At 38.1% G+C, this 22,636-nt stretch overlaps 2 protein-coding genes across 2 annotated transcripts in view; one reads left to right on the top strand and one right to left on the bottom strand.

Moving 5' to 3' along the window:
* Nucleotides 1-2,270: 2,270 nt before the first annotated feature.
* Nucleotides 2,271-3,886, top strand: LOC306984098 (aerolysin-like protein; the record flags this gene model as incomplete). Its single annotated transcript, XM_079585127.1, has 2 exons — nucleotides 2,271-2,342; nucleotides 2,925-3,886. The coding sequence occupies exon 2, from the start codon at nucleotides 2,942-2,944 to the stop codon at nucleotides 3,884-3,886; it is 945 nt and encodes a 314-aa protein (XP_079441253.1). The 5' UTR covers nucleotides 2,271-2,342; nucleotides 2,925-2,941.
* Nucleotides 3,887-8,487: 4,601 nt separating this feature from the next.
* The window catches only part of trmt10b (tRNA methyltransferase 10B), a 50,150-nt gene continuing 36,001 nt past the window's right edge, over nucleotides 8,488-22,636 (bottom strand). The window contains exons 6-8 of the mRNA XM_079605403.1: nucleotides 9,159-9,226; nucleotides 8,947-9,070; nucleotides 8,488-8,854 (exon numbers count right to left, since the gene is read on the bottom strand). Coding sequence (XP_079461529.1) covers nucleotides 8,718-8,854; nucleotides 8,947-9,070; nucleotides 9,159-9,226 — 329 coding nt within the window. The 3' untranslated portion in view covers nucleotides 8,488-8,717. The remainder of the gene's footprint in view (nucleotides 8,855-8,946; nucleotides 9,071-9,158; nucleotides 9,227-22,636) is intronic.

Raw genomic sequence — 22,636 nt, 5'->3', positions numbered from 1 at the left:
AGGATACATTTAGGATTCAGAAGCATTTTAATGTTATTCCTGCAAGAAAAATAAATGTTAGTTATGATTAATTAAAAAATCCAAAAGCCTTTCCCACCAAAGCCGAAGTTGTTCTGACTGGTTTGGTGGGTAATGTCGGGATGATGTAGACTGAGGGGAGAGATACCTAGCTAACATCTCTTACGCCGGCATTGCCCCATAGCCTAATACCAATGAATAGTGAGATGTTTGTGCACTATACACTCGATAAGAGACTGGTTTCTTATACGATCTCAACACCTCGGTGTGGAGAGTCCTCAGCATCTCCTGCATCGATGCTAAAAACATTTAACTCCTCAGAGCTGAATAATTGTAGCACTGGTGACACACTCGGGGAACCACAGCGTGTGCTTCCAAACCCTGAGAGAAGGCCCTGGATCTAGTTAGGGCAGAAATAAGGCTTGGTCCGACTCTAACCCCTCTGCTAAAATCCATTTGCAATCCCCATTACCTGAATCACCGCTGTGCCTCGGCAGCAGTGTATATATATATATATATATATATGAAGAGCTCTTTTCCAAAACGCGATAAACGCCATTTAAAAAAAAAATGAGTTTATCATGTCATTTTGCTGTGTACTGAACCTATTCACTGCTCCATCAACGTGTCATGCCAAAATCGCGATATATCCTGGTTTAAAATGTACTGCAAGATGCAGTTTCTTTCCAAAACGCGATAAGCGCCAAACCTATTTTTAGCCTAAACGCGATACATCCTCTCGACCAATCAGAATTCGGGCGCGTTCTAAGCAATCAAAACAGGCGGCGATCTGAACAGACGTTTATTTCATTAATTCCGCAAAATTAGTGCTTTAAAGTTTACTAAACGCAGACTGGACAAAGATAATCACAAAAAACAACAACAAAAGAAGATTCGCGGGAGGCGCGTTAATACCAACAGTGGGACGTCAACAAAGCTGCTCCCACAGGTTTCTGTCAGGCCGAGAGGCTGTCACCGGACGATCTGATTTTTATTTATTATCTTGATTTTTATTTTATTTATTTATTACTGACTGACTTGCCTATTGAATATCGTTATCATTATTTAATAATTCGTTTTTTCATGCATATGTAGTGGACAAATTGGTCCTATTTGTTACAGGTTTGACACTTTACTAAAAATGACTCTGAATGTATTACTAAATAACTTATTGAATATTGTTATCATTACTAGGCTATCATTACTTTTTTCAGGTTCGGCACCAAATTATAATTAGCCTAAATTACTAAATAATTTAAATACATTTTTAACATTGTTGTATTTAAGGACTGGTATTTGTATGAGTGTTATGTGCTGGACAATATTAAAATGTGTCATTGGAATTATTTATTTTATTTGTACTATTTATTTTATTTAACTATTTATTATAGTGGGCTTTTATTTATTTCATGCATTTGCACTTGTTTAATTTAAATTAAATTAAAGTATTAAAGACAAACCATAATTTTTTTGGAAACAATTGATGGATTTATAGCGTTTTGAAAAATAAATAAATTAACTTTGAATTTATCATCAACAATATTGTTGTTTGATTTAATAATCATTGTTCAACATGTTCAGACTGAGGCACACAACCATTTTAACAGGATAAATTGAATATTCACAAAATGTGTGGGTCTAGGTAAATAATGTCATTTTCCTGAAAACTATTGAAATGGATTTATAGCGTTTTGGAAAAGAGCTCCTCATATATATATATATATATGCTTTGTCCTGAGACAGACAACACCAAATAAGACACACAATTTCACAGATAGAGCTTACTGAAGACACAGAAGCTAGCGTTGCACTTTTTAGGCATGTGTTATAGTTTACTAGTTTGTGACGTCACCCGCCTCTGACGTCCCCTCACACCATTGGACTGATTTCACACATGCTTCACGATTTTATCACGCAGAGCGTTCCCACAGCATTTCTCGATGTAGCGCAAGTTCCCTTGAAAGGGAAAATCATGTACAGCATGTACACATGCATGTGGAGAATTTTATACTACGTTTGGGGAAACAAACAAACAAAGTTTCTCAGTTGATCTTCTCTGAGCTTCAATTCGGTGTTCAAATCTCCAAATTGCCCCAACACACCTGCCCGGAAGATTCTAGATAACCATGAATATTTTTATTATCTGGTTCAGGTTTGGACCCTGGACTAAAGTTACAGTTAGTGATTGACTCGGGTGTGTTTTAGGATCTGCCTGTCCCCTTTGGAGCTGTATTTAAGCAGCAGCCTGACCAAACACATATCACTTTTCCAGCTTTGACCAGACGAGCTGATTTTAAGAAGAAATTCGAACTGCAGTCATCCATGTAAGTATACTTTCACTCAAGGGCACTTGATTCAAGATGTAGCTAACAGTTTCTAATACTTTGCATGAACCCAATTTTCTGGCACTGAGTGTCTATAGTACAAGTTCATGTTTTCATTTGGCGTGCTCTTTTTACCAAAAAAAGTAATATTTTACGTGCATTTAGGCCTATGCAAAATTAATCCATTGACTTTCACTAGGATAGATACTTTATTAATCCTTCTCAGGAAACTAGATGATGGATTTTGTTGGCAGGTTAAGACGGGATTTAGATTTTTTTTTAAAAATACTGTAAGGGAATACTAATATTTTTTATGTTTTAAAAGCTATTACAATTATGACAATTATATGATAATGTTTTTGGTGAGTATATGATGTAATAATTTTCTCATAATGTAAAATTTATTACATTATGAGCTCGTTTTTATTTCTTTTTTAAGAAAATTATTACATTATGAACATTTTATTACAATAATATTGTATTAATGATTATGTTATGTGCAGTTATTACATTATGACTTGCTACACACTGCAAATAAAGTATTCAGCTGATGCTAATACTAATCTGTGATATTATTTATAGATCAATTCAATTCAAAGATGTCCAAACCAACAACTATTCTTCAAATTGGTGGAAGGGGAGGTCATGCATTTTCATTTACTGGTCAGAATAACGGTGCCAGTTTAGAGAAGATCTGGGTTTGGGTGGGAGGATCGCAGGTGAAGGCTGTCAGGGTTTGGCTTTCAGACGGGAGAAGTGAAACCTTTGGAAAACCAGCCGGAGATCATCAAGAGTACACCTTCCAGCCTGGTGAGTGCTTCACCTCACTGTCCCTGTGGGACAACGGAGAGGGAAAACGTCTTGGAGCCATTAAATTCAAGACCAACAAGGGTGGAGATTTCTTTGCCAAGATGAAAAGGGGTTTAAAAACAAAACATCCCATTGATGTCGGCTCTGGATATTGTTTGGGAGTTGAAGGAAGATCTGGTTCAGACATTGACAACATGGGATTCATGTTTATCAATGCAGTTCAATCAACCGTTCTCACCAATGTCAACTATCCCACTATCAACCAACTGATACCAAAGGTGATAGTGGAAGAAATCAAATCCATCTCTTACAGGAACAACTCTTCTGTCACCCAGAAACAAAAAGTTGACACCTCAAAGAAAGTGACCAAACAATCTTCATGGTCTGTGAGTGCAAGCTTTTCATCAACATTTAAAATGGAAGTGAAGGCTGGGGTTCCAGGGATTGTAGAAGTTACTGCAGGATTCAGTGCCACTGTTGGATCAACAAGCACTTACAGTCAGACAAAGACAGAAGAGAGGACCGAAACTCTGTCTACCGATATAGATGTGCCACCAGGGAAGAAGGTGAAGGTTGTCATCACCATTGGAAGAGCCACTTTTGACCTGCCTTACACTGGCACAGTGCAGATCACCTGCAAGAACGGCAGTGTGCTGCAGTATGACACCAAGGGCACATACAAAGGCACCACTTACACTGATATCAAAGTGAACACTAAAGAATCTGCTCTGTGATGTCAAGACAGATTGCACATGTAACACAAATTATCTTTGATTACATCTAATTTTGTCAACCATGTATCAGTTGCTTTAAATTTTGGTTTGGTTGTTCAGGGAAAATATATAGCCTATATTTATATTCAACATTTGTTGTTTTCAAATAATAATAATAATAATAATAATTCATTACATTTATATAGCGCTTTTCTGGACACCCAAAGCGCTTTACATAGAAGGGGGAATCTCCTCAACCACCACCAATGTGCAGCATCCCCCTGGATGATGCGACGGCAGCCATATTGCGCCAGAACGCCCACCACACACCAGCTTACTGGTGGAGAGGAGACAGTGATGAAGCCAATTAGTGTATATAGGAGGATGATTAGGAGGCCATGATGGACAGAGGCCACTGGGCAAATTTGGCCAGGATGCCGGGGTTACACCCCTACTCTTTCGAAAGACATCCTGGGATTTTTAGTGACCACAGAGAGTCAGGACCTCGGTTTAACGTCTCGTCCGAAGGACGGCGCTCTTTTGGCAGTATAGTGTCCCCGTCACTACACTGGGGCGTTAGGACCCACACAGACCACAGGGTGAGCGCCCCCTGCTGGCCACACTAACACCTCTTCCAGCAGCAACCTGGTTTTCTCAGGAGGTCTCCCATCCAAGTACTAACCAGGCTCAGCCCCGCTTAGCTTCAGTGGGAAACCAGTCTTGGGCTACAGGGTGATATGGCTGCTGATATGGCTGCTATAGAGGCTGCTGCTATAATCTTGATATGATACCAATACATAAATATTTAGATAGGTTCATACTTTGTGTTATCACTTTAAAATAATCTCTAGAAACAGATTCTGTAATAATGTGTTTAAAATGACATGTAATGAAAAAAATAATAAAACAATTTATTAAATGAACCCTGTGTTACAAGCAATGTTCCCTCTAATTATTTTCTTGCTGAGCAGAACTTTTCTCTTTTCTCTATTCTCAGGTTGTTCAATAATTGTTTACAGTCCTGTTAACTTTGTAATTCTTTACCAATACATTTTTGTTATTAATAATTATCATGCAGAACAGTAAATTATTAATAGTCTAATATAGTAATATGAATAAAAAATTAAAGCTGTTACACTAAGATGGTTTGGGATATAGGTTTTTGTACAGTCAAGTATTGGCTACAGACCGCCTAAAACATATATATTGAATTAGATTATAAAAACAGGCTAAAAAGACAAACAAACTTCAGTGTTTTCTTATTTTAATAACAAGTTAACTTTTTTTCTAGAGATACTTAGCAGACTGTCCTTACTCAATGGCTGGATGTCTAAGTGGTGTCAGCAGAATAAAATAGGGTTCATAGACAATTGGAAAAGTTTTTGGGGCAGACCTGACCTGTTGAAAAGAGATGGTATTCATCCCTACTGGGCTGGTAATATGGCACTTAGTCTTAAAGTTGATCCTTGACAAAAGCCGCCTTTCGACTATCTCCGACAAACGACGGACCAGAAGTCATTCATTTCCAATGGAGAGTAGTCTGGGATTTGTGTAGAGTTCCGATCATATGCGTATAAATGATTAAGATGTGTTGAAATATTTGAACTTCTGTGGCTAGACTGTATGGGAATCAGGTCCGGTTGGGCCAATACGGGCAACTAGGAAGACCTGCTTCTTGACCTACCTGACTTTGCAAAGTGTCTATGCGAGTAGGCTCACTGGGGCAAAACATATTTGCAAAGATTTGAGCGCAAGGCATGCTGCTAACAACTCGAGGCAGTTCTAGGGGAACTATTGTCACCTGGTGCGTTGCCATGCCCATCTCGGGACTCGGCCGTGAAGCCAGTGCTGACCCGGCCTCATATGAAGCAATCCGAGCGGCGTTACTGCAGATCCCATATGCTCCAGGAGCCTCTGAAAAAGATTCAGGATGTCTGGTTGACCGAGTCCAACTCCATTCCAAGAAAAGAGATCCTGTGCACGGGGGAGAGTTTACTCTTTTCCCAGTTGACCCGCAGCCCCAACTGCCTGAGGTGATTGAGCACCATGTCCCTGTGTTCACACAACTGCTCTCTCGACCGAGGCAAGATGAGCCAGTAGTCAAGATAGTTGAGGATGCGAATGCCGTGCTCTCTCAGCGGAACAAGCCTCCGCAACCTTTGTGAAGACACAGGGTGACAGGGACGGCCCAAAGGGGAGGACTTTGTACTGATATACCCGCCCCTCAAACACAAAGCGTAGGAACGGTCCGTGTCAAGGGAGAATCGAGACATGAAAGTGTCATTGAGGTCGATCGCTGCAAAGCAATCTCGGCGACAGATACATCCGAAGATGCGTTTCTGCATTACCATTTTGAACGGGAGCCTGTGAAGATTGGCTGTAACCCACCACCTTTCTTGAATACAATGAAGTAGGTGCAATAAAACTCAAAATTAAAAAGGTCTGCGATCTCCGTCCGTAAGGCAGGAGCACCCTCTTCCCACACTTAGGTGAACTGAATGCCCCTTATGCCGGGTGAACTGAATCGCATAGGAAGCGCTTGCCAAATCCAAAAGACCATTCAAGCGGGGTCAGAGGAACTATAAACGTACCTGTAGTGGGGCAGTGAGGTGAAACGCAGGGACCCAACTCGGAAGGCATAGCGTCCCGAAGTGGGGTCTGCAACACTTACATTGTTCCACGGTTGGGCAGAGGGGGCGTGAAGAGGCTTCCTCGTGATCTCGAAGTACACATCACTGCCCGCTGGCGACAGAAGAGGGGGCTGAGGGTGGCAAGGCATAGGCTTGGCTATGACGCCAGTGGGGGAACAGAAATTTGACTCAACAATTGATTCTCTGCCCGGCCCTCCTCCAGGGGAAGATTACCTCCGTCCATCTCCTGGTCGCCCGTCTCAGGGGTGGTATTTCACCAACCGCTTGGAGGAATTAACAGCGGCTGAGACGGGTGGCATCGTCTTCCTGCGGGAGGCTCGATATCACAGAGCTGGCTGTGCCGGAGTTTTTTTTTTGCCTCAAGGGACCGACGGCCTTGGCGACCAGCAGACTGCGACCTGCTTCTGGACTGCGGAGAACTGCTGGGTATAAGGTTTAGTCGGGGCGCTTCTGGACCACCAAGGTGGACATAGTCTAGCCGAGGGCCTGCGCTGTGACTTTCATCACGGTCAGTCACCGTGCACACTTCCTGCATCAACCCTGGCTTAGAACTACCCTCGTGCATTGGACTCGTAGACTTGCAGGGTCGCCATTGCATGCAGGGCAGAGACGGCCTGTCTAGCAGCACTGTAAGCCCTGCTGCCCCCTGGTATGACTCCACCAGGTAGCAGCACTTTGTGGGCATGTACCGCAACTGCACGCTCCATCTGGGGAATCCCCACAAACCCCCTGACCGCCCCACTATCGAGGGTAGAGAGAGAGGAAAAAACATTTTACACAGATTTTGGCATCTTTGGCGTTCCATATTATATAAAGCTGAGCTTTGACTGACAGTGTTTTCATTTTCGTCTGTGTCAGTCAGTAAAGAAAGTTTCCTAAACATAGGGTCAACTGATATTTAGCCTATTTGTTTTATGAATCGTTTTCTTAGACAAGTTAATTTACTGAAGGCTACGAACACTAGGTAAATAAATAGATAAAATGTATTCACAATACGTACAAATTCATTATTAATCTTATGCCTAATATGATGAAAACGTCTTCGTTATTGTTTCTTGTCCCCTCACATTGACAGTTACTAATTATTACAATACACAAATCACATAAATTATATAGGCCTATTTTCAACTCAAAATGGCGAAATTACACAAAAGTTTATTTGTTTGCATCCCTGATTATTTTTTGCTGGTCGTTTAACATTTCTATAATAAAACAGCTGTTAAAAATTAAATGTTTAGTTTAGCTCTTCTACTTACATATTACAAGGTTACACAGTGATGTCTATAACAGAATTACATCATCTTTTTTGTTTTTGTTTTTTTACATTAATCCATGTAACAACATATATTTAGACACAAAAATAACCTATTTGGTGTCAAACCAATAGTTTTCTTTGGTGAGTAACATATTTACATGCATGGTGCATAATGGGGCTTTTTTATATAAATATGAAAGTTTGGGCATTTAAGTTAAATAAGTACAATCTACAACAGACTTTGATGATGGTTCCGGGAAGATTTGTGCAGTTATAAATATCAGCCACTAGGTCGCGCTGATGCTCAAACTACTTGATAAACGTGTTTTTAGTCAAGAGTAGTTTTTAAAAAGATACTGGACTAATGTAAAATTATACCCCCAGTTTCACAGACATGACTTCAGTCTAGTTCCAGACTAAAATTAATGTTTGAGCTGTTTTACTAATTGTAAAATAAACTAATTGAGCCATTGTTTTTTTTCTAAGGCATGTTTATAAAAGCTTCTTTGAACTAAGGCTTAATCTAAGCCCTGTCTGTGAAACCAGGCATGTGTGATATTAACAGAAATAATAAAATTTAACTGCGTGTAAGTTTGACGTTGAAAGACAGCTCTGACAAAGATGAACAAGGAGATGCCACTGTTATCACTTGTAATGTGATCCATGTCACATTGAAAAAGAAGAAGTAATAAAAGAATGGAGACATTAAACTGCATATATCAGTGATATGATCCAGTGGCTTTAATGCAGACAAAATATCCCATCAGTTCAGTTTTTAACTGTGCAGAAACCATCCTTGAGAGCATTTTAACATAAATAAAACATGAAACAAAAGATGCAGTGAAGTATTTTGAATCTTACTGATTCAAGTGACTTCAGTCAGACATTATGTTATCTAATATAGATGACTGTGTAGACACACCGTGCACACTGTAAATGGCTCTGTCTACATCTCTTCCTGAGAGTTTATCACGTCTGTAGATGCTGCCGAGGCCAACATGTAACCTTTTCCAGGAGGAATACCAGTGACGAGTGCTTTAGTCCAATCTTTGGTGTCCCGAAATGTCAGTAGGATTTCAAACACTGAAACACAACAGCACACAGTCAATCACACACTCGGGAAGAGGAGGATTATGATTGCAGCATGTAGAAACGGAGTCAGAGAAAGCGAAGACCTTGGTTGATGGCTAGGATTTTGGAGTGGAAGTTTTTGGGGTTTGGTTTCTTCACCATGTACTCGTCAATCGGAAGCCGCGCCATGCGAATGCCAAACTCTTTCGCCCTTGTGAAGCTTATTTTCTAAAAGAAAGCAGTGAGATCTTGTTTAGTTCAGCTCTTTCTACACAATTAAATCTTTCATCAATGAATCCACCAACATGAGTCTCACCTTCTGTATGGTTTCATCCACTAAACCTCCAAGGATATAAACTTTGTCTTCCTCCACATATTCCAAAGCTAACAGGGACAGTCAGTCATTATCAATTTATGCAGAATTAAAATGAAAAGAAAGAAATTACTTATTGCAGCATTCACATTGGTTTTATCTGAACTTTTTTACTTAATATGAATATATTTTGACCCTTAATATCATCTATCACTATTATTAAGACAGTATATTCAATGAGGAAAAATGGCAGTTATTGTTAACTAAAATTACAACTATTAAAAATTTAGTTTTCTGTAATAAAAAAGTTAATATAAAAATAGTACAAAATATAAATATTAGATGTAAAAAACAAACTTAAAACAAAAAATAGGAATGTTTTACTACCATAATATGATGCATTTATGAGAGAAATAGTATATTAAATTGGGAAATTGGAAGCTGAATTAAAATAAAACATAATTATTAGTTGAAAAACTAAAACTTAAAGTAATAATAAAAATTAAAAAACGTTGTCTTGGCAAACTAACTGACCATTTTTTAGGATTTAATTTTTGTGTGAAAGGGATTTGTGTTAAATGCAAGCAAATAAGATGTTTCAAATTACATTACACACCTGGGCAAAAATAAAAAAATATTTAAAATAATAATAAAATATATAAAGAATTAAATCCTCCTCTTCCTCCACGTTTCACTGCGCTAGAGATGCATTTATTAGTATATTTCTCAGCAGATTTTCAAAGACATCGCTCAGGTTTCATTGTCATTCATCACTCCATATTCTGCCAAAAACGTAATTCTGTCTTTGATGTTTGATGAGACACCAATGGCTTGAATTTAGCAATTTAATACAATTAAAAACGTAAGTGTTCAGCCATTTTGGGCTTCGCTCATTTTTTCTGCCCCAGGAGTGTAAATATTATTACCGGTACATTTTGATAAAATGAAAAAAAAACAAACAAAAAAAAAACAAACAAACACATTCGTACTAGTGTGCAGTGTACATGTCTTTTCATTTTCTTAATAAACGGGTCCTGGTGTCCATTACAGAGGACAAATTATAGTTTTTTTTTTCCTTTTTCCATTTGTTTCTTATTTCCATTTGGAATTTACATTCTATTTGTTTCTTACGGTGCGGTAACACCGCCGGCGGCGAGAGCGTCAAATTGGCCGGAAGCCATTCATTTTCAATGAGAGCCGGCGGCGACCTCCGCGGTGCGTCTCGGACGGCGAGAAGAGTTGAAATCAAGTCAACTTTATGGTAATAAGCTATGACGCGGTTCGGCGTCAACCAATCGGAATGTAGAAGTCCTCCGCCTGAAAGGATACCAGAGGACACAATCCTGTAAACTTTGGTTCCGATCACATTAGTTCCTAAGCAAAATGGAGGAAAAGTTAATTATTTCTGTTGCGGGTTTCCTGTCATTGTACGACGTGTCCCTGTTTACATACAGGGACATTAAAGGATAATTCCGGTATTTAACACCTTGAGTCTATATTGTAGTTTGTTTTGGATGAACAAGAGTGGTGGACAACATTTTTTTGACAATGGTTTCTCTCTCGAGTTTTTGACTATAATAGAATTGGCCATGGACCCATTTAACATTGGAGTCAATGGGCATGTCCGAAAATGACTCCAATGTTAAATGGGTCTATGGCCAATTCTTTTATAGTAAAAAACTCGAGAGAGGAACCATTGTCAAAAAAATGTTGTGATGTTCGTGTGCTCTACTAACTGTTGCAAATTGAAATTGCGAATTGAAAATACGACCACACACACGGAAACACGTAAATTTCGCAAAAAAAAAACATTTATCGCAAAACAGTTTTTACACTCGCAAGAGGTGGTTTTTCAGGCAATTCGAAAAAGAAATATTTCGCAAAACTGCAATGGAAACTGTTTTTGCACATTTACAGGTCACCTGACGTAGATGTGTTGAGACGGAGTTCTTTATTTAAATTCATAAAAGACAAAAAAATTATACGTAGGAATACTGGATTCTTAACCTCAAAGAAATGCCACAATCAAGACTTCGAAGCAGAAATGAGAGAGAAACACCCAGAAACACAATTTACATGCATTAATGCGGCGTTTTGAATAAATATGACATTTTGGGTTCTTAAATTGAATACAATCTACTACAACAGACTTTGATGATATTTCCGGGAAGAAAATTAATTTTGTACTTACAAATGTCAGATGCTCAAACTACGTAAAGGAATAGTTCACACAAAACTTAAAACAAAATCAGCATTTTCATAATTTACTCACCCTCATGTTGTTCACGTGGCTGATGTCGTGGTTGCAAGGGAAAGTTGCTTATTTTTACATTACACTCCTGCAAAAAAAAAAAAGAAAAAAGGAGGCCAAGCCAAAAATGGCAAAACATTTAGTGGTCTTTTAGTAATAACCATTTTAATCACAAATCACTGGTCAGGAAATTTGCAAGAATACTGTGGATAAACTAACGTAGCATTTTTTGTCATAGCTTATGAATATAGTGTGTTTAGTGGATTCTGGATTGTGTTTACCAAATAAACAAAGATGTACAAATATTCTATAGTGATGTAGAAAATATATATAATGATACATTTATGGCCTGTTCCGTTATTTACTGAATTTAATAAATTACTTTAATATTTAAAGGTGTTAACTGTAATCTTACACTATAAAATGATAATTTACACATTCATCAGAATTATTAACTAAACGAAGCACACACAAAACATGAAATGACAAAGCCCTGAAACAGACAATTAATCAACATATTCGTCAAAGCTCAAAAACCGACAGTTAATCAACATAATCGCAATTATTTGTCAGACAATTAATCGTCAGCCAAATTTCATAATCATGAGAGCCCTACCTCCAATTCTCTATATTTAGTAAATCTTTACCTTGGCTTAGGAATCAGTGTAACCAATCCCTAACATTGGCAACATTACTTAATTTTACAATATTTCTTTGAAGACATTAAAATTAACAGAAGAAATTATGATTTTTTTTGTAAAATTCACAGGTCAAACCATCATTACCTGGTGCTTTATTATTTTTAAGTTTTTCAATACATTTATGATTTTTTTCAAGAGATACGTTTTAATCACAATAATTTTAGCATTTTTAAAGTGGATCTAAGAGCATACCTATATTTTTATTTTGGGTATATAACTTTTAGAACTTAAAATGTTACAACATAATTTTTTCATTGTAAGAGAATCATTTAAGATTAACAATTCTCTTACAATGAATATAGCTTCTTTAAAGAGGAAAAAAATCAAAATTTTTCCTTTCAAGATTGAAAAAAACCCTTTAAATTCATAGATGTGTTCTAATTCCAATATAAATTTTATTAAAATATGTTTTATCTTGTTCACTTTCTGTTTGTTTATCATAGATATCCATTATATTTTGAATGAAAACAGTAGTTGAGTTCCAGTAGTAATTCCAGTAGTTCCCTTGTATCTCTAAGGCTGATAACTACCGGTATATGAATCATTTTACGGTCACTGAAGAAACAATGTCAGTCTGCTGAATCTAATTTCCAACTAAGTTTCTCAGGAGTTGACCAAAAGCCAATGATAAGGATCTATCTTTATTACTCCCAGTGAAGTCTATCTTATCAGGATTTATGTGTCTCACTCATAATGACAAGTTAGTTGGTTATTTAGATTAAATGTATCAGTGTATTGGAACTGTACGTGCAGGAAAATATGAATGGTGTTCCAATCTCCAAATCAACTGGGCACTGGAGTATATTTTTGAGAAATACATTTCTTGTCTAAATTTGTGTAATAACAACCTGTTTTGTAAAGTATGATTGTCACCATAGATGTTCCCCATAACTAAAACATTATTTTCATCTTCTACAACCAAAATCATCCACCTTCCTCAAGAGTGAGCTTTACTTTCTAGAAATTTTCCCTTTAAAATTGCCTTTCAAAATTGCAACTCATGCTGATTTATTACTCCCATATGCCAACCAGATATCACTGGTTCTACCTCGTAGAAAACAAAAAGTTCAGACATTACTGCATGAGTTTCCTGCAAAAAAATAAAGTCAGCCTTACATCTTTTAGGAAACAAAAAAATGGTAAACTACTAAATAACTAAACTACTAAAACCAAAGTGCTTTCCTTTCACCCAAGAACTCACCCATTCATAACCTATATAATAAATCAAGAGTCACACATAACACCAAATATTCAACATTCTTCAACTGGAAGAATCACTCTACTAACACTCTACTAACACTCTACTAATACTCTACTAACACACTCTACTAATACTCTACTAACACACTCTACTAATACACTCTACTGATACTCTACTAACACACTCTACTAACACACTACTAACACACTCTACTGATACTCTACTAACACACTCTACTGATACTCTACTAACACACTCTACTAATACTCTACTAATACACTCTACTGATACTCTACTAACACACTCTACTAACACACTACTAACACACTCTACTAATACTCTACTAACACACTCTACTAATACTCTACTAATACACTCTACTGATACTCTACTAACACACTCTACTAACACACTACTAACACACTCTACTAATACTCTACTAACACACTCTACTAACACACTCTACTAATACTCTACTAATACACTCTACTGATACTCTACTAACACACTCTACTAACACACTACTAACACACTCTACTGATACTCTACTAACACACTCTACTAACACACTACTAACACACTCTACTAATACTCTACTAACACACTCTACTAATACTCTACTAACACACTCTACTGATACTCTACTAACACACTCTACTAACACACTCTACTAATACTCTACTAACACACTCTACTAATACTCTACTAACACACTACTAACACACTCTACGAATACTCTACTAACACACTCTACGAATACTCTACTAACACACTCTACTAATACTCTACTAACACACTCTACTAATACTCTACTAACACACTCTACTAACACACTACTAACACACTCTACTAATACTCTACTAACACACTCTACTAACACACTCTACTAACACTCTACTAACACACCCTATTAACACACTACTAACACACTCTACTAACACACTCTACTAATACTCTACGAACACACTCTACTAATACTCTACTAACACACTCTACTAATACTCTACTAACACACTCTACTGATACTCTACTAACACACTCTACTGATACTCTACTAACACACTCTACTGATACTCTACTAACACACTCTACTAATACTCTACTAATACACTCTACTGGTACTCTACTAACACACTCTACTAACACACTACTAACACACTCTACTAATACTCTACTAACACACTCTACTGATACTCTACTAACACACTCTACTGATACTCTACTAACACACTCTACTAACACACTACTAACACACTCTACTAACACACTACTAGCACACTCTACTAATAATCTACTAACACACTCTACTAATACTCTACTAACACACTCTACTAATACTCTACTAACACACTCTACTAATACTCTACTAATACTCTTCTAACACACTCTACTAATACTCTACTAACACACTCTACTAATACTCTACTAACACACTCTACTAATACTCCCCTAACACACTACTAACACACTCTACTAATACTATTCTAACACACTCTACTAATACTCTACTAACACACTACTAACACACTCTACTAATACTCTACTAACACACTACTAACACACTCTATTAACACACTACTAACACACTCTACTAATACTCTACTAATACTCTACTAACACACTCTACTAATACTCTACTAACACACACTACTAATAATCTACTAACACACTCTACTAATACTCTACTAACACACTCTACTAATACTCTACTAACACACTCTACTAATACTCTACTAACACACACTACTAATAATCTACTTACACACTCTACTAATACTCTCCTTTTGCTCACTGGATGTTATTTATCCTCACCTTTTATCAGATATACTCGATTTTATTAGTCCTAGCTTACTGTCAATAATCAATAGTAGCTTAGTTAGTGGGTTAGTTCCATCTTACTTTAAACATGCCATTGTGCAGCCGCTGCTCAAAAAGCCAAACCTTGATCCAACAGTTTTGAATAACTATCGTCCCATCTCTAAATTACCATTTTTGTCAAAAGTTTTGGAGAAGGTTGTGTTCAATCAGCTTTCTTCTTTCTTACAGGAAAATGGTATTTTGGATAAATATCAATCTGGTTTTAGATCACAGCACAGTACAGAGACTGCACTGCTTAAAGTATTAAATGACTTATTTCTGATTGTTGACTCCGGTAAATGTGCTGTTTTAATTCTACTGGATCTTAGCGCGGCATTTGACACTCTCGATCATGGCATTCTTTTAAATCGCTTAAAGCTAATTGGGATCCAAGGTTGTGCTTTGAACTGGTTTGCCTCATATTTAAAGGATCGAACCTTCTCAGTAGAGACAGGAAATTACCTATCATCTCGTGCACCAGTCTTATATGGGGTTCCGCAGGGCTCGATTCTGGGTCCTGTTTTATTCTCCTTATACATGCTTCCATTGTATACTATTTTTAGCAAGTATAATGTATCATACCACTGCTATGCAGATGATACTCAGTGTTATGTCCCTTTACATCCAAAGGATGACTCTAGTTTGCAGTGTTTATTGGATTGTTTAAGAGACGTTAAACAGTGGATGGCTGCCAACTTCCTTCAGCTAAACGATTCTAAGACGGAAGTTTTAATTTTTGGCTCATCTACTTTAACAGAGGTTGTTGCCAGTAAATTGGGACCTTTATCTGACAATCTCCATTCATATGTTCACAATCTGGGTGTTACTTTTGACTCTGCTCTGACTTTTAACAAACAGATCAACAGTGTGGTCAAAAGTTGTTTTTATCAGTTGAAGAATATTGCGAAAATTAAGGCATTTTTAACACCCAAAGACATGGAGTCTGTGATACATGCTTTTATTTCATCAAGATTAGATTACTGTAATGTACTGTACTTGGGTGTCTCACAGTCCCTATTGTCACGTCTTCAACTAGTCCAAAATGCTGCTGCTAGATTGTCGACAGGAACACGGAAAAGAGAACATATTTCGCCAGTATTATTCTCTCTCCATTGGCTGCCAGTTAAATATCGTATTAAGTTCAAAACACTACTGTTCGTTTATAAGGGATTGCATGGACTGGCTCCTCCATACATCTCTGATCTCCTTTCATTTCACCATAATGTTATTAGAAATCTCAGGTCAACTAGCAGTTTACAGCTGACTGTTCCAAGAACACGTCTAAAATTAAAAGGAGATCGTGCCTTTTCAGTGGCCGCTCCACAGCTTTGGAACAATCTGCCATCTCATATAAAGACCGCTCCAAAATACATTGATTTTAAATCTTTGCTTAAAACCCACTTATTTACCGCTGCTTATGGTCATAAGTGGGCATAGTGGTGTTGTATTGTATTGTATTGTATTGTATTGTATTGTATTGTATTGTGTATTGTTTATCTGTGGTTTTGTTTATTCATTAGGATACTTGCTTACATGTTGTACACCACTTTGGCCAACAGCTGTTGTTTTTAAATGTGCTCTATAAATAAATATGACTGACTGACTGACTACTAACACTCTACTAACACACTCTACTAACACTCTACTAACACTCTACTAATACTCTAATAACACACTCTACTAATACTCTACTAACACACTCTACTAATACTCTACTAACACACTCTACTAATACTCTAATAACACACTCTACTAACACACTCTACTGATACTCTGCTAACACACTCTACTAATACTCTACTAACACACTCTACTAACACACTCTACTGATACTCTACTAACACACTCTACTAATACTCTACTAATACACTCTACTGATACTCTACTAACACACTCTACTAATACTCTACTAATACACTCTACTGATACTCTACTAATACTCTACTATTACTCTACTAACACACTCTTCTAATACTCTACTAATACTCTACTAACACACTCTACTAATACTCTACTAATACTCTACCAACACACTCTACTAATACTCTACTAATACTCTACTAACACACTCTAATGAGAGTTAGTTGACATGTAGGTGCAACGTTACTTATAGTCACCAGAATGTGTTAAAGGGACCATCAAAATAAAGGGAAACCAAGTTATCTGCAGCCTCCGGTACCACAGCGTGGCGTTTGTCAATCACTTGTTGCTTGATATTCTCTCCTTCTGGATCTGCAGACCATAAAGCCTTAGATTATTATTCCACCTTCTTTGGTTCCTTTCAGCTTCATTTACTCTTTTTTTTCAACTCTGATATTCTCTATTGTGTTCTTCGTTTACTTTCTTAAGAATCACAATGTCTTTCTAAACATCATGCATCTCTTTGAAGAAAAATCAAATTGCTTCCTTAAAGTAAACTCCGACTATTAAGACTTGTATATCGTAATATAATGTTAATGATGTCTCTTACTGAAATATGTAGTAGAAAACCCATGAAAGATTTACATTATTTTTAAAAATCCACATTGTTGTATATATTTTGGACAATGGGGGGGGGGCATCTTAGGTGCACAGTGCATTCTGTGTCGATGACGTCAATTGGTTGTACTCGTGAGCTACGGGCGCTACCTTGCAACACAACTGGGAAAATAAAATATTGATACGATGCCACATTGTGCAGCTTTTGGTTGTAATTTTCAGTCGAAGGGCAACAAGATAAGCAAGTAACGATTGTATGTGTGTAACGATTTGATGTTTTGTATGTTTAATTTTTTGTACACTATGTTTTACAGTATTATATTCATATCTTTGTACTGTGTGTTATATTTCACTGGTAAAAAAAGAAGAAAAAAAAGAAGAGAAATAGTATATCATTACATTTAATATTTTTCCAGGTGCTTTTATTATCCAAAGGGATTTAGACAGAAGTATAAAACATGAATGATTCATCATCATCATCATAAAGATTAAACCATCAATTATGTCCTGACAAACCCTCATTAAAGTCCATATATATGAGCTATTGAGTTTATAACAGATGGCATTTCTGATAAGTGTCTGTATGAGAAATCTGCACGTGTGACAAAGAGACTTTTCATTTGTTTCTTTGTTTGAAATAAAACCTCATAAACCACCAAATCTACTGGCCTCTGGTGTTATTTGAGTGACCAATGTGATCTGTGGCCCGACGCAACTCTGTAACTGTGTCAGGGCCGATACCCCCGCCCTCATCCAGGCCTCCTAGCAAGTCATCCTGGGAGGCTTACAGCAGGTCATCTCCTAATCGACGTCCCTAAACGTTTCCTGATTGACGTTCAATAAAATTTTAATCTAGCTCTGAGTCGATCAACATCTTGACCAATATGAACACTTGGGAAATAAGATCTCTAGTGCTCCACTAACTTGCTGCGCAGCAATAACTAAACCGACTCAAGACAATGCCTTTGAATATGCTTTAATCACAGAAACATTTCAGAAAGAATCCCACAAACAAAAAGAATACGACAGTTTTTATAGAATAGATGCATGGCAAAAGTGACATGACTGCAATTTGATTGGTTCTTCTTGTGTAAACATTTCTGTTACTATAGGAGCAAACTCTGTTTTCTTGATTGCTTTACTTTGTTTTCTCAAAATCACAAGTTTATAAATGTAGATATTTGTCTAAAAAAGGTACTAAAGCTGCCACTGGGGCTGTACTTTTTCAAATGGTTTAGAGTGAGGATACTCTGTGTTCGGGCCAATTACCAAGATCAGAGCCCTCTCCCCCGACAAAATGCCAAATACATTTACCAATTTAATCTATCTGACTTATCTGACCTTTTAGGTGCTAATATGTACCATTAAGGTACCAATATGCACCCTTTAGGTAGAAAAGTGTACCTTTTGAAAAGGTACAGCCCCAGTGACAGCTTTTGTACCGTTTTTTTTCTGAGAGTGTAGTATAATTTCCCCGTTTGTTATATTCTCAAATGGGACAAAAACATCTCCCAAATAGTGAAGAAAGCCCAGCAGCGCCTGTTCTTCCTCCGCCGCCTGAAAGGACTACTGCTCAGTCCCCCCATCATGGTACAATTCTACAGAGCGGTCATTGAGAGTGTGCTAACATCCTCCCTCACGGTCTGGTTTGCCTCTGCGTCAGCCCGCGCAAAGGCCAGGCTACAAAGAGTCGCCCGGGCAGCAGAGCGGATCATCGGCTGCCCCCTGCCCTCCATCATGGACCTGTTCAGCTCCAGGTCCATTACCAGAGCTGTGAAGATTGCGGCCGACCCCTCTCATCCTGCCAATAGTCTGTTTAATCTTCTCCCCTCTGGAAAGCGGTACAGGGCCTTTCTGCCCAAAACATCACGCCACCGCCACAGTTTTTCCCCCCAAGCAATAGCCCTCCTGATTGACTCTTACATCTGGAATTCATTGCACTTTATTTTTATTTAACACAATACTATCTACAATCATATTAACTTATTGCTCATAATGTATCTATTTGTGCTTGTGTTTTTGTCCTTGTTTTCTTTGTTTTTCTGTTTTACTGTGTGTTGCCTGCATGGAGAAGACCAATCCAAATTCCTAGTATCTGTATACATGGCGAAATAAAGTTGAATTGAATTCAGACATCACACACACACACACACACACACACACACACACACACACACACACACACACACACACACACACACACACACACACACACACACACACACACACACACACACACACACACACACACATACCTACTTAACCACAATGTGAGGACGTATGACTGGGAACCCTACCTTTAGGGACACCCCTTTCTGAAGGGTCTAGAGACAAAAGAAAGATATGACTGCACTTCTGGAGAAGCGGTCATCACATTTATCACTTGATTTTATCAATAAAAGCCTTCCTTAAAGACCTGACATTTTGCCTTCACTTTGGGGACAGTATTTTTTATGTCCATTTTGGGGACATTAAACACAAACTCTGATGAAGTCATACTTTGAGGACCATGGTGATACACAGACTCTGGTTAAGGTATACTTTCAGGACATTGTTGCGAGGTTATATATTATTTATCCTAAGAAGTCACAGAAGTAGAATATTACAAATCAAAGTTCAAATACTGGACACTGAAATCAAGCTAGTGCAGAGATACAAGTGTAAGAGTAAACAGGTTTTGTTTTATTTTTTCCATTTCTTCAAGATCACTGTAAATGGGTAGCCTACATGTTTTGTCTGATTTGTAGCTTGAGATCAAGTGCCTTTGGCTGCTCAGTCGGGGAAGAACAATTAACATTCAGAAATATTATTGATTTGACTATTGACTATCAGAAGCAAAATATGAACATAATTAAGCTGAATAATGACACTATTGTCTTCAATTTCAACTGTAAAACAGCTCTACATAAGTAATTGTTGAAATTTGCAAGTTATTTTATGTGTGTGAAACTGCTTTAAAACGATCTGTATTGTGTAATGCGCTATAGAAATAAAGCTGACTTCACTTCATAGCAGAGAACACTTCACTGACCACAGCCTGCATCCTCTAGTTAATTTAGCATCGACTGCAAACTAATCATCACAAAAACATCTTAAGGAGTTTCTCACCAGAGTCATCTTTGGCTACACACTGGGGCTTTAAGACATTATGCATGTTCTTCTGTAAAGTGTACTAATTGTCAAAAAATAAAAACTCACACACACTCCGATTAAATGACTCTTTGGAGACTTGAGAGACACACACACACACACTCCGATTAAATGACTCTTCGGGGACTCTAGTGATACACACTCCGATTAAATGACTCTTTGGGGACTTGAGAGACACACACACTCCGATTAAATGACTCTTCGGGGACTCTAGTGATACACACTCCGATTAAATGACTCTTTGGGGACTCGAGAGACACACACACACACTCCGATTAAATGACTCTTTGGGGACTCGAGAGACACACACACACACACTGATTAAATGACTCTTTGGGGACTCTAGTGATACACACATACTCCGATTAAATGACTCTTTGGGGACTCGAGAGACACACACTCCTATTAAATGACTCTTTGGGGACTCGAGAGACACACACACACACACACTGATTAAATGACTCTTTGGGGACTCTAGTGATACACACATACTCCAATTAAATGACTCTTTGGGGACTCGAGAGACACACATACTCCGATTAAATGACTCTTTGGGGACTCGAGAGACACACACTCCTATTAAATGACTCTTTGGGGACTCGAGAGACACACACACACACTGATTAAATGACTCTTCGGGGACTCTAGTGATACACACTCCGATTAAATGACTCTTTGGGGACTCGAGAGACACACATACTCCAATTAAATGACTCTTTGGGGACTCGAGAGACACACATACTCCGATTAAATGACTCTTTGGGGACTCGAGAGACACACACACACACTGATTAAATGACTCTTTGGGGACTCTAGTGATACACACATACTCCGATTAAATGACTCTTTGGGGACTCGAGAGACACACACACTCCGAATAAATGACTCTTTGGGGACTTGAGAGACACACACACTCCGAATAAATGACTCTTTGGGGACTTGAGAGACACACACACACTGATTAAATGACTCTTTGGGGACTCTAGCGATACACACATACTCCGATTAAATGACTCTTTGGGGACTCGAGAGACACACACACTCCGAATAAATGACTCTTTGGGGACTTGAGAGACACACACTCCAATTAAACGACTCTTTAATATTAACAATCTTGAACACATTGTGTTGAAAGTGCACATTGCAGTTAATAACAGAAATTCTAAAAGATAAAAAAAGAACAACAATGAAAAATCAATTAACTTGGTGGGAATGATTCTCAGTGCCCAACTATCCTCCATACTTCATCCACCCTTCAAAATCTCTCTACTTCCTTCTTTACATTCACTCCTCCCTCTTTCCATCCGCTTTACCTTCACTCCTCCCTCTTTCCATCCTCTTTACCTTCACTCCTCCCTCTTTCCATCCTCTTTACCTTCCCTCCTCCCTCTTTCCATCCTCTTTACCTTCCCTCCTCCCTCTTTTCATGCTCTTTACCTTCCCTCCTCCCTCTTTCGATCCTCTTTACCTTCCCTCCTCCCTCTTTCCATCCTCTTTACCTTCCCTCCTCCCTCTTTCCATCCTCTTTACCTTCACTCCTCCCTCTTTTCATCCTCTTTACCTTCACCCCTCCCTCTTTCCATCCTCTTTACCTTCCCTCCTCCCTCTTTCCATCCTCTTTACCTTCCCTCCTCCCTCTTTTCATCCTCTTTACCTTCCCTCCTCCCTCTTTTCATCCTCTTTACCTTCACTCCTCCCTCTTTTCATCCTCTTTACCTTCACTCCTCCCTCTTTCCATCCTCTTTACCTTCACTCCTCCCTCTTTTCATCCTCTTTACCTTCACTCCTCCCTCTTTCCATCCTCTTTACCTTCCCTCCTCCCTCTTTTCATCCTCTTTACCTT

The sequence above is a fragment of the Phoxinus phoxinus genome (genome assembly GCF_949152265.1).
Source record: "Phoxinus phoxinus genome assembly, chromosome: 2".
NCBI lineage: Eukaryota > Metazoa > Chordata > Actinopteri > Cypriniformes > Leuciscidae > Phoxinus > Phoxinus phoxinus.
Note: the sequence above shows the minus strand (reverse complement) of the source record. Positions and strands in the feature narration are given on the sequence as shown.